The sequence below is a fragment of the Takifugu flavidus genome, chromosome 14, assembly GCF_003711565.1.
Source record: "Takifugu flavidus isolate HTHZ2018 chromosome 14, ASM371156v2, whole genome shotgun sequence".
NCBI lineage: Eukaryota > Metazoa > Chordata > Actinopteri > Tetraodontiformes > Tetraodontidae > Takifugu > Takifugu flavidus.
The window spans coordinates 9706755-9718447 of NC_079533.1; the positions used below are offsets into that span (position 1 = coordinate 9706755).

Below are 11693 nucleotides of genomic sequence, written 5' to 3' on the forward strand. Positions count from 1 at the left end.
CCGCAGTTCTGCCAGCCCGAGTGGGTTAAGTGAGGTCCTATCGTGCCGACTCAGAGACGGGCCGACAAGGAACCGGCAACTGCTACTGAAGGCCTCACAGGACCGTTCTGTGCATGTAATTCATGATGATTTAATTTCTGCCATCCCTGGGGAGGTGTGCTGGGCACATGCAGCTGGAGGTGACCAAAGATGACACAGGAGACGCTGGATCACGTCTCCCAGCAGGAGCTCCTCCGTCTTCATCTTCTTATATCTACGATACATTTGTGTTGAGTGTGAAGAACAGGAAGTATCTCTTCAGAGGGAACATTAGTCACCACATGAACACTTTGGATAGTTTTCTTTTATTTAGACAACCCAAATAAAAGGCACATAACGTTGCGCATGTTTATGTAATAATTTGACAAACATACATTTAAAAAAAATGTAGGAATGTTTGACCTTTCTGCTAATCAGAAAGCCTAGCCTCTTATATATACAAAATTACCATTGTTAATGTTCTAATACAAAAGATTTATTAAAAAAAAAGGTTATCTTATCTTTCACATCTATTGTAACTACCATATCCTTGGAACTAAAATAGTTTTGTACAAAGATATACATTCAACTGCTTTCACAAGGGTACTGAACTTCCAATTATTTTGTTTTCCTTAAAAATAAGAGATGTTCAATTCCACAAGAAATGTTCAATTTAACACATTGTATCAAATTTGGCAAACAGGCTATCATATCTACGTAAATGCATAAGAAAAAAAAATCTACACTAATAGTTTGTTCAAAACAAAATTTGGGAAATGACAAACATGCATATTGCATTTTTTTTAGTATAAACTGAATCAACTTTAAGAGCTGCAACACTGTTGAGATCACATGGCATTCATTAAAAGAGTTGAGCAACTACAGTGTTTGGGGTCATGCAACATCAATCTTGTCCCATTATTTTAATGGACACAAACTTGCATTTTTAATCAAATTCGTCCAGACCTCGGCCACATTAATATGCAGCGTGATCCGAACTTCAGAAGAAAAAAAAAAAAGGTACAGCATGTATGCCATTGCACAGCAAATGATTTAAATGGACGGCTATGGTTAAAAATCAACAACAGTTGGACTCCTTGTCCCCGCTCAAGTTTTCTCAGTGCCACAATTATCAGGTAAATGTAAAAGATTTTTTCTCTTAAAAAAAAAAAAAAGCAGAGACTGAAGGAATCAGGATACTTAAAGTCAATTAAAAAAGGAACCAAATTCATGAAGGTGTGTTCCCTGAGTAAGGGGGTCCTTAATATCATTGTGGGGCCGTGGCACAAAAATATATGTAAAAATAAAAACAGTGTAGAGAAGAGTCAGACAAAACTAATGAGCCACCAGTATGATGGTAGCAACAGCCTTCACTACAAGGCCGGGCCATTCCGTGGTTGGCCACTAGATGGCCCTGGAGTGCAGGCTGCCTCACTGAAACACTTAAGACTCCGATTTGATCTTTGATAATACTGCCGTTCACCTGTATGCAGGATATGCTTTCAGTGCAAGACTCTTTCCATTCTGACATCATGGAGAAAAACACAAGCTAGTAAAAAAAACAAACAGAAAATGTGTTTCCATACAAACAGAAAACAAAGTACAAATAATGTCAAGAGGACAGAATTGAGATAATCCGCTTGAATGAAAAGAAAAAAGAAAAACAAAATGCTGACATGAAAAATACATTACTATGTCAACTGTACAAGTTAGTCACTGTACCTCAAGAGCATATCTACAATCTGAGGAGGAAAAAAGCTATAGCACTGTGAAAAAATAGTCTTCCATGCAAGTGGAAGCTGCTGTCCCTTTTACTAAACTCATTTCCTATAACATTAAATAGATAGTGATTAGCAGGCTATAGTTAAAAAAAACCTACATACAAAGTAACACACCCAGAGGCTTCAGGAGAGAACTTGTAAAAACATCAAAAACAGCAATTTAGTGTTATTGCTTCAGTCCGTTTCTTCTCTTTTTAAAAAAAGCACACGGTGTGTTTACCTACGGGGGTCCTCAAAGGTGCTTGAGGGATCCTCCCCTCTCGTTTGTCAGAATACAAATCACAGTTTCATCATTCTAAACCGACTACGCTATGTCTTACGGCTGCCAGATAAATCCTACTCGGTATCTACTCAATTGTTATGCGTCTCATGCCGGCCACTTAGTGTTTTAGATGGGACACAGCTGCGACTTGGTGAGCTCCTACCAGCTCCTAAGGGGTTGGGTAAAACAGGGGAAGGGGTGCAGGACATGTGGGGCAAAATGTGGACAGGGAGGAGGGGGGGGGGCGGGGGGCAGGGGCGTCTCTTGGTTTACTTCATTTTCCCTTTCTTTCTGGCCAGTTCAGCACGCTCTCTCTCTTTCTCTCGCTCTCTGCGTTTGTTTATTTACCAGGGTGGGGATGAAGGCAGGACCTGGGACAGAAAAGACATGCTATCCACTGGCCTCATGGCAATGTTGAGCGGCCCGGCCATATTCATGGGCATGGGGGTCGTTATTGCCACCGGGTGGGCGATATTCATCGGCGCCGAGGCAGGGATGTTGACAGAGGCGATATTGACGGGCCCGGTGATGGTGACCGGGTGCTGGAGGCTCACTGGAGATGTAATGTTGACCGTGTTGGTGCTAATGTTCATTTGTGCGGCTATGGTGACAGGGTGGTTGTTGTTGTTGCCCCGGTTCATTGCCGTGGTGATGGGGGCAGAAACGGTCACAGGCGTGGCTGAGGCAGAATTACAGACTTCGTTATTGTCTGAGGGGGAAAAAAAACGCGGAAAAAGATCAATGTTTTGTTCGGGCTCGAACCAAAGTTGGGGGGGGGCGGGTGTACGTGGTATACCTTTGTTACAGGAGTTAAAGTTGGTCTGGCCGTGGGTCTTCAGGTGGCTGGTGATGTAAGCTGCGCTGAGCATCTTTCCGCAGATGCTGCAGGTGACTTTGCCTTCGTGTCTGATCATGTGGGAACGGAGTCTGTCTTTGGTGGCAAAAGCGGAGGTACAGGCCTGCAACGGCACGACGGGGGTCAGAGTGCAGCGGGGCAGGAAGGCGGCGAGACACGGGGTAACGAGGTAACGATATGCTTAGCGCCACTGACACTTACCGTTACTTGACATTTAAATGGTCTTTCAGAGGAATGCACATGCTTCACGTGGCAGCTCAAATGGTCCGGTCTGGGTAAAAGGAGACAAGATTACGGTTACGTTTGGGACGGCAGCTCTTTAGCTTTAATGCTAAGCATGTGGAAGCATATGGACGTGCTCTGTTGGCTCTGATAATGAGACGAGCGCGGACATAGAAAAAAACAAGTTTCAGTCAATGGCAGTTAGTTCTCTATGATCAATCGCGCATGAATTAGCTTGACCTAGATTCAGAAACGCACCACTCTGAGATCACATTAAGACTTGTTTTTCACTTGCAGCTCAGGTATACTCACACTTTTTGGAATGTGAATGTGGAAAAAAAATCATTACATTAATATTTCTTTTAACAGAATTAGCACAAGATACACGTTGACTAACTTTTAACTTGCGCTAAAAGTTTTGGACGCATAAAAATGTAATATTAAAGCACCTTTGTTTCACACATGGGACAAGGAGACGGTAGCCTGGTCAGTTTGCTGCCTCCTGACCTTCATGCACAAACTGCACATTCACTCGTGTTAGCGTCAGCTTGTTAGTCCTAATAAAGCTGTCAGCAGGAACAGTCGCTCTTATCATGTAATTCCTTAAACAGACAACCAAGTGGGTCAAGTACCAAATTTTCAATGGTGACATGAACCGGAATTGAGCTTTTCTTCTTTTTTCTTTCATCTTTTTTGACAAGCCAGTGACAAGTGCAGACAGTGCACGGCTGCAGAACTGGCTGAGTGGCAGTGACTCAGTGGCCGGTTATTCAGGCCCCATTCTCACTTTCCAGTATGCAGATGAATCCGGCTCCACGTCACTCTTTTGGACGGATGCCCGACACTGCCCTATGCAGCGCAGTGCTAATGTTACAGCCTAGTTCGGGAGCGCTCTGATGAAGACCTGCTGCAGCTCGGAGCGCCTTTGCTCAACTGTTGCACGTCTGACGTGCATCAGATGTTCTGGCATTGCTGCCAAGTCTAGCTTTGGTAAAGGCCCACTTAAAGCTGCTGGAAGACTTATAAAAATCAAATATTTATCCATCACATATAGTAAACGTGGTGACCTGAACATTACTACAGGGTTCAATGAATTCCCAGGGGAAAGGGGCTCTGTGACATGCTGGCGGGAAGCGCGAAGTGACAAGTGACGCCTCCCCCTCCTTCTCCACCATGGGTGCTCTCCCATGTGCAACTGTTTCAAACATGTGGCTGGAAACACTGAGGGGGGGTGGGGGCTCGAACAAGTCTGAACTACAAGCTTTAATAAGGAAGCAGCCGGAGTAAGCAATTAACCCCCCCTCCCACAACACACAGAAACATAAAATGATGAGCAACTACATATTACAATAATCCAGCGACCACGTTGACACTACATGTTCAGCTTAGCCAGATGGAAACAGACAGGCCTCTCTCAGGGCCTGGAATACCATCAATGAGAAGACAATTGGCACCAAAATGGCATCTCAATAATGCGTCTAATTACAACAGTATCGCAGCCTCTAGCGCCTGGTTTTTTACTGAAGTGCGCCACACGTGTAACCACGTCTCCTTGGTGTCTGTGGGAGGTTCCTCCTAACGGCCGAATCCACTCAGTCACGTTTCAATAAAAACCCACATCTGCTTTACTTGATTAGTGTGAATAAAAGAGTACTGGCAGTTCCCTGTAAGCGAGTGTTTTAATACACCAGTAGGTGTTTAAATCCAGTCTCTGCTATATCCTTCTTTACCATTACATTATTCAACCTGGGAACGCTGCGGAGTTCTACACCCCTGGAGCTATAGAAAGAATGTATAAAGACATTTGAAACGGGTCACATTATCTCTGTGAAATCTGCTGCTAGCAGCTACTCTCTGCGGAGGGGTTGCCAGTTTGAAAATGTCATCTTTCCAGTGATCAACTGGTGCACAATGATGCTCTTAAAAGGGGGGAAATTGATCACATTTACCTGGAAAAGCCTTTCCCACACACAGAACACACGTAGGGCTTGTGGACTCCGCCGTCGTGGGAGCGGACGTGGTAGGTCATCCGGTCCTTCCTCTTAAAGCGCTGTTGGCAGATGGGGCACTCGAAAGGCTTCTCATCCGAATGGGACAGCTTGTGGCGGTTCAGGTGGTAGACGTCGCGGAAGGCCTTGCCGCACATCTCGCACCCGTGGTTCTTCTTGACCGGTTTCGGGGGCTTCTTGGGGATGTTTTGCTGCGGCACGTTGCCCATCGGCGATGACGTCATGATACTCGTCGACACAGAGGTGGTCGCCGTGGAGAGGATGCCCGCTACCGTGGAGATGTAGGAGGGGTTACCGTTGTTCTCGCGCGGCATGGAGGAGATCATGGGTACCATTGTAGGGGCGGTCTGGGCGGTCTTCTTTGGCCGCGACACCATCTTGATACCAGTGTGACTGGACTCGTGGCGCCGCAGATGGTAGCTGTCACGGAAGGCCTTGTTGCAGTAGCCGCACACAAAAGGTGTTTTGCCTTTGTGCTCCTTCTTTATGACGGGCACTGGTGGCCGCGCACCTCCCCCGCTGGCCACATTGTCTTTGAGGAGATCGGCAGCGCTGGTCGGAGGCTTCTGGTCTATTTGGATGGGCAGGATAGGTTTCTGGTCAACTGGTTCGTTTCCAGCATTGAGGAGAGGCAGCAGGCTGTTCTGGGCCACCTGGTGCTGGTGGTGAAGGGCTTCATTCGCCTGCTGGAAAACAAAATGGAAAACAAAATCAGCTTCACATTTTTGACACGTTTATGACCTTTTCCGGCGAGAGAATAACAGAATATGTAGAAGCATCTGTTTGGTTTTTAACTTGAACAACAGCTTCCCACAGTGAGGCCAATCAGAAGAACACGGAAAAAAACTGGTAATAAAAGATTCTAAATGTAATTAACAAAAAAAATAAACATCCCCATACTGAAAATGCTGACTAAACCTAGAGTCCTGCAGCAGAAAAGTTCCTCGGAATTAGAAGCAACAGTTCAAATAAAGCAGACAGGGTTTCTAAAGCCGTGTTTTGATAATCACACAGCTCATATCAGTTTTTAACGAGCCACAACTCTGACCAAATGCCTGGCATTCCTGTTCCGGAAAGAACCGCCGCGCGCGGCCTCCGATCGTTAGCGGCGAATACGGGGTCGCGAAAACACAAGTGGCGTTTTTAATCGCAGATAACGCTGTTGTCTCAGTGAATGCACACAGTCAAACAACTATGTTGTCAACTAGCTGCAAGAAGGGAAAGGTGAAATGCATGACCTTTCCCTTTGAGGCTCAATCATCCATCGACGATGGCCAGCCAAGAAAGGAGTCGCGAAAGAGGCAGCAGCTTAGAAAAAAAGAAAAATGAACCGCACAATGTCCTCCTTATGTCATCCAGCCTATTGTGAGAGACACGAATCTGAGCAGTGATGCCTCAGCAGGGGAGCTTTGTATGCTCATCTTCATTGATTTGGCTCATCTATTCATGAGACAGGGACATTGTTTATCCACACATACTCCACTAAACTAGTCGCCGTCCCCTCGTAAGCACAGACTCTGGAACTCGTGAAAGAACGCCACCAAAACTCACACATTTGTCATAACACCTGCTCGCACTTGCCACCTTCCAAGATTAGTCATCATCATGACGATGACGGTGCCAGGGCCCTGGAATACCAGGGGTGTGGTGTGTATCTGGAGCGGGGGGCTTTATGTTTGGGTGGATGAACCCTCTTTGTAAAGCATGTGAACAGCAGACGTAGCCGCTGCAGACGGCCCTGCTCCTACAGAGGTGCAGGGCCTGTAAGCTGCTGTGCCTTCATGCAGCTCTGACCATTTTGACACAAATGCGCTCTGACAACTGGGGCTGCTCCCTCATAAATAACATCAAAATGGAGGGAGTGTCCTGATGGCTCCACGGGCCACTGTAGACTTGAATTGAGCTCATGGTCTGAGTCAGATTATGCACTTTCTGAAATCTTTTGTTACACTGAACAGCTGCTTAGCAAATCCTAATTCTACTTATTAAGTTTTTAAAAAAGGCTCAATAGTTGGGCTTGATATACCAAATTAAAACTATAAACAGCAAAAAAAAGATGAATCAAAATATGTTTAACATGTAAAGGGACTGAGTTTCTTTTCAGGATTTCTAAAAACAATATGTAACCCAATAGTTTGGTGACCTGTACACATAAAATATTTTGACACTGCTAAAAATATAAACTCATCAGCAAAATATTTATGTGGATAAATCTAGCACAGGTAAAAACTTACATTACCTAATCTTTTAGCTACTCGCCAAGTCATTTACAATTCTCAAAATACTGAAATAAATGAACCAAAATGGCTTTTTAATACAAAATCAAGATGAAATAGACTCAAAAGAATTCAAAATCTCAAACTCCTCCGCCTGGAAATACGCGGTAATTAACAGAGGGGCGAACAGGAGAGAAAAACACGGATAAAATCATCACAATGGCGGACTACGTGAAGGTACGCTCTTCGACTCGGGCCTTATTACAGTCGGCACCACCGCTGTGATTTTCATCTCAATGGATGAAATAGTTTCTCATCTCCTGACGGCTCATTTAATGTTTCACAACTAATATTTTTGGAACCCTGTAGCAAAGGTGCATTTAGGTGAGCCATTCGGGTCCCTCATAGCCTGGGGAAGATGCAACCACCCCACCTGTAATATTAGGTTAAAGCTGCACTTTGTAAATCCTGCTCCTTCTTCCAGAGACAGCAATTTTACTGTCAACGCACTTACATGAGTCACGCGTAATTCTAGCCGTTGTAGTTCAGACCGAAGCCCACTCTGTTGCTATGGTTTCCCACCCATTCCGGTTTGCAAAAGCAATCTTTTTTTTAATGCATCATTAGCAGTGAGTCAGTGCAGGAATGTCACCACATCTCATGTATATAAACTCTATCAGAGGATGATGTCACCATCATTTTGTGGTACGTTTGTTTTAAAATCCTTTTTTTTTTTTTCAAATCTACATCTGGAAGAAATGTTCATACTTTTAGCAGACATTGACAAATCATTTCCGTGTGACAATATATAATTAAAGGAAAGTGACAATAAGATTGTAAGTCTGTCCATTAAAGACTGGGTCTTAAAAAAAAGAGCCTGGATTCTCTTTCAGTCCCCTTACGGGTCCTTCAAAGCAAAATCCCAGTAAAGCATCACAGGCTGGGGTCTGCTCATTCACATAAAAGTCGCTCAGTCGTGCATGAAGACAAAACCCCTTTACTTCCTGATATAAAATTACCTGAACCTTTCACATTATGGAGCAGTGATGAAGATGTGATGTTGAGCGACACTAATGGCTAACACTGAGCACAGAGCTTTGCAAATTTATAGGTGAAATCAAATTCAAAGGCTGAATCCAGACCTGCACATGGAGGTGCTGCTCTCAAAGTGCCCGTGGCATAGTGGACGCGCCTGGTACTGCAGGCACACGTGTAAACTTAGAGAAGAGCTTAAAAGATGCATTCATTTTTATTGAACCGAGGAGATTGTGTCACGATTATAGTGGAAATCTGTCCGCAGAGCCTTTACAAAATTAAGATTCTTTAATTTTTCATGGCACAAAACAAGCTAAAAATATTCTAATCAACCAACACAAAAACCTGTTATCTAATTACGAAGATGGATGAGGGGGCTTAAAAGAATGAAAAGCTAAACTGTTGCGCAAGATTTCTCAGACGCATGTTTTGTTACGGGACGCTCTCTCCAGGAGAGGTCAGGCCGGGGTTGTCTCACCATGATCATACCGCGTTACTCTTTGTGTAGTTCCTCTAAATTTACCTTCCCATCGCTGGAAAACTCTGGGAATGACCAACAACAATTAGCTGTGATCTTAAACACACCCAAAGAATGCTGGGTTCTTAATAACTTGTACATATGTTCACAATAGAAGATGGAGATGTACTTATGCTAATTCCCCAGCTCATTTACACAACAATGCGGATAATTTATAAAGCCATGACAAAGTGCTCGAACAAAGTATGTGATAATCTTTTTTTCTAAAACCCATGTACCTCTTAAAACACCACTCCAAAAAGTAGATAAGTGCAAAAATGACGCACAGAAGGGTAGCAGTTGAAAAAGAAGCATTGCTCTACTTGCATTAAGCTCCTGAATGCTAACTGCACACAGATTTACATGAGACTGACACAGTAACAGTGCAAGGTACATAATACATGCAGAGCTCCTGGCTAGACGCCAGACACGGCACCAAGCAGCACCATCCAGCTGCCCCTTTTAATGCTGCAGAAACAGGGGACATAAAAAAGTGAACAGTGTTTGACACAAGACCAAAAACAATACCGGGTTTTACCCCCCAAAAAAGCCCATGTGTCCCAGAACCAGGGGTACACAACCCCACTGTGATCAATTCCAGGTTATTGCAGGTCTATTACAACTTTATTACAATAGAAACTTTACTTGAGCGCCAACTTTAACAGGATTCAGGCGAATACCGGACACTACCAAAATAAAATAAAAACGTAAATTAGCATTTGAAAAGACGTAAATCGCCAAAGCCCAAGAAAAGGATCGGTGAAATTAAAGTTGGTTTTTGCGTTTAAAGTTGATCTTATTAGCATTCCGTGATAATAAACACATTAAAATAAAAATAAGTTTTGGAGGCTTTTATTTCCAGTTCTTCCCGTGTGGACCGAATGCATGTCGCGCCACAGGGAGACAGGTAAAAAAAAAAGTTAAAAGAATGGCCAAAAGTGGGCCAGAGGATCCCAATAAAGATGAAAACAGGAATTCGCGGTAAAACATTGAATCGTCTCAAGGACTTCCTCTCCTGGAAGGGGAGAAAAAAACTTGGGATCCTGCGCTTTCACGTCCACGCCAGGCTTAATTCAGTGATGCTAAGTGAGGCCATGCCAATAAAACATTTCATTCATTTCATTGAACAATGGACGTCCATCTTAGTACACCGTGAAACCTCCTAAACTGTGGCAGACAAGCACTCAGCATCGGCTCTCATCTCTGCGTTGCATCCAAAAATTGCGTAATGTTGCTAAATTCAAACGTGCCTTTTTCGATGCTAGTGTTAGCTTCGCATAGTTTAAATTCCTTTCCACTGCGTCTGCCAGAATAAATAGCGAGTTAAACAGAAGGCAGAAACGTTAGAGAGCTGGTCATTAAGTCGTGTAGCCTCGGTTTTGCGAGCTCCATGCGACAGCCTCGCCCAAATTAAGCCGAATTAACCGGGAGTTAAATAAAAGCAGCCCGAACATCATTAGCCAAGTTGGCTAGTTACTGCTAAACCGGCTGAGGCAAGCGGAAAGTTCACCGCGGACTTGTAAAGCAACGTTGGGGGACAAAATCTCAGTAACCGAAAGCGCAATCTCAAACTTATCCCGACCTACAGATGCGGGGTGTTTTAAAATGAAGATATCCGCGCTATTATTTGAGTTGCAGCGAGAATATCGCCCGGTGTTATAACTCATTATCGCAAGGCGCCCGATCAAAGCCCTCAATCACAGAGAAAAAGCAGCCCAGTCTCGGTTGTAACGGTGCACCGGGGTCTCCAGGCTCACTTGAAACGATCCCGCATGTTTTGCTGGCCTCGACTTGGCAAACAAACTTAAAACGAATCGCAATCGCTGTCGAGTTATCCAACATCAGTCACTCCAATGTTCGGAAAAGAGAAAAATAGGCCACAATTTCCGATCCGTCGTTGGTGAGAAGTGATTTTTTGTTCTAGCGTCATTCCCAAGCCTCACAGCTGGAAGCCTGAATTCATATACCATTGTTTTGCTTGGTTACTCGAACCGAGCACTACTTGTTTAAAAACTGCTTCCACCGATCAAATAAACCGCGTTTGTATTTTTCAGATCTAGTTTTCTCGGCGATCGCAGTTCCCGTCTTAAAGAGTGAACTTACTTGAAAAAGAAACGTACTCCAGCTCGGCTCCATTTCCACACTCACTAATTCTGTAGGAAACCAAGTAGAAGCCTACAACAAAGCAACCAAACATGGCAGCTGAAACAACTTCCGGTAACCTCGAGGACTGAACCACGCTGCGCGCTACTTAGGGGAGAGAGAATCGGATGCTTTAAAAAACAAAGATACGCGACCCTTTAAGTGATACATAAATGATCCCGCAGCTCAAAATAGTACCAATATGTGACATGTCATTGAACTTTAATTTTAGTTTCCAAGCAAAGAGCTCCATTTTCAATAAAAACATAAATTATAATGACGGTTGTGTGCAATAACCCCCCGGAATGGATTTTCCCTGATTCTGCGAGGGATATTGGTTATAGCTGAGTGCTGTCGCATGTGGCAGGGGTGTGAATGTCCTGTTTCAAATCCTTTCGTTTTTACAATAAAAGTGTGATTTTATAAACGATAAGTAATATGTGCAGCCTAATAAGTAACTATTAATGCTCTGCTCTTTTTGCATTTACAAGCAGAGCAGGACTCAAGCCCCTGGTTTCAAAATTTATGGACAATTATCACATTGGAGTGACATAAATTTTGTTAACATGAATGTAATGAATACAATTAAGTTGGCCTTACTGTTTGTAGAGGGAACTTGTGATTTTTAAATCAAC

At 43.8% G+C, this 11693-nt stretch overlaps 1 protein-coding gene across 3 annotated transcripts; it reads right to left on the minus strand.

Moving 5' to 3' along the window:
• Positions 1-328: 328 nt before the first annotated feature.
• Positions 329-11134, minus strand: LOC130537484 (vascular endothelial zinc finger 1-like). 3 transcript variants are annotated; one of them, XM_057054339.1, is made up of 5 exons: positions 11020-11067; positions 5089-5834; positions 3119-3188; positions 2858-3020; positions 329-2740 (listed from the first exon to the last, which is right to left on the minus strand). In XM_057054339.1, exons 1-5 carry the CDS (start codon positions 11050-11052, stop codon positions 2406-2408), a joined length of 1347 nt encoding a protein of 448 aa, XP_056910319.1. In that variant the 5' UTR covers positions 11053-11067; the 3' UTR covers positions 329-2405. The 3 variants fall into 3 exon arrangements, with proteins under 3 accessions (XP_056910319.1, XP_056910318.1, XP_056910317.1); XM_057054338.1 differs by having other exon boundaries at positions 329-2770; XM_057054337.1 differs by having other exon boundaries at positions 329-3020; positions 11020-11134.
• Positions 11135-11693: the final 559 nt, after the last annotated feature.

Coding starts and splice junctions, on each gene's coding strand:
- LOC130537484 (XM_057054337.1), bottom strand. CDS start 11,052: ATGGAGCCGAGCTGGAGTACGTTTCTTTTTCAA. Junction 5,835..11,019: donor GGAGTACGTTTCTTTTTCAA/GTAAGTTCACTC, acceptor TTTGTTTTCCAG/CAGGCGAATGAAGCCCTTCA. Junction 3,189..5,088: donor TGTGGGAAAGGCTTTTCCAG/GTAAATGTGATC, acceptor CCTTTTACCCAG/ACCGGACCATTTGAGCTGCC.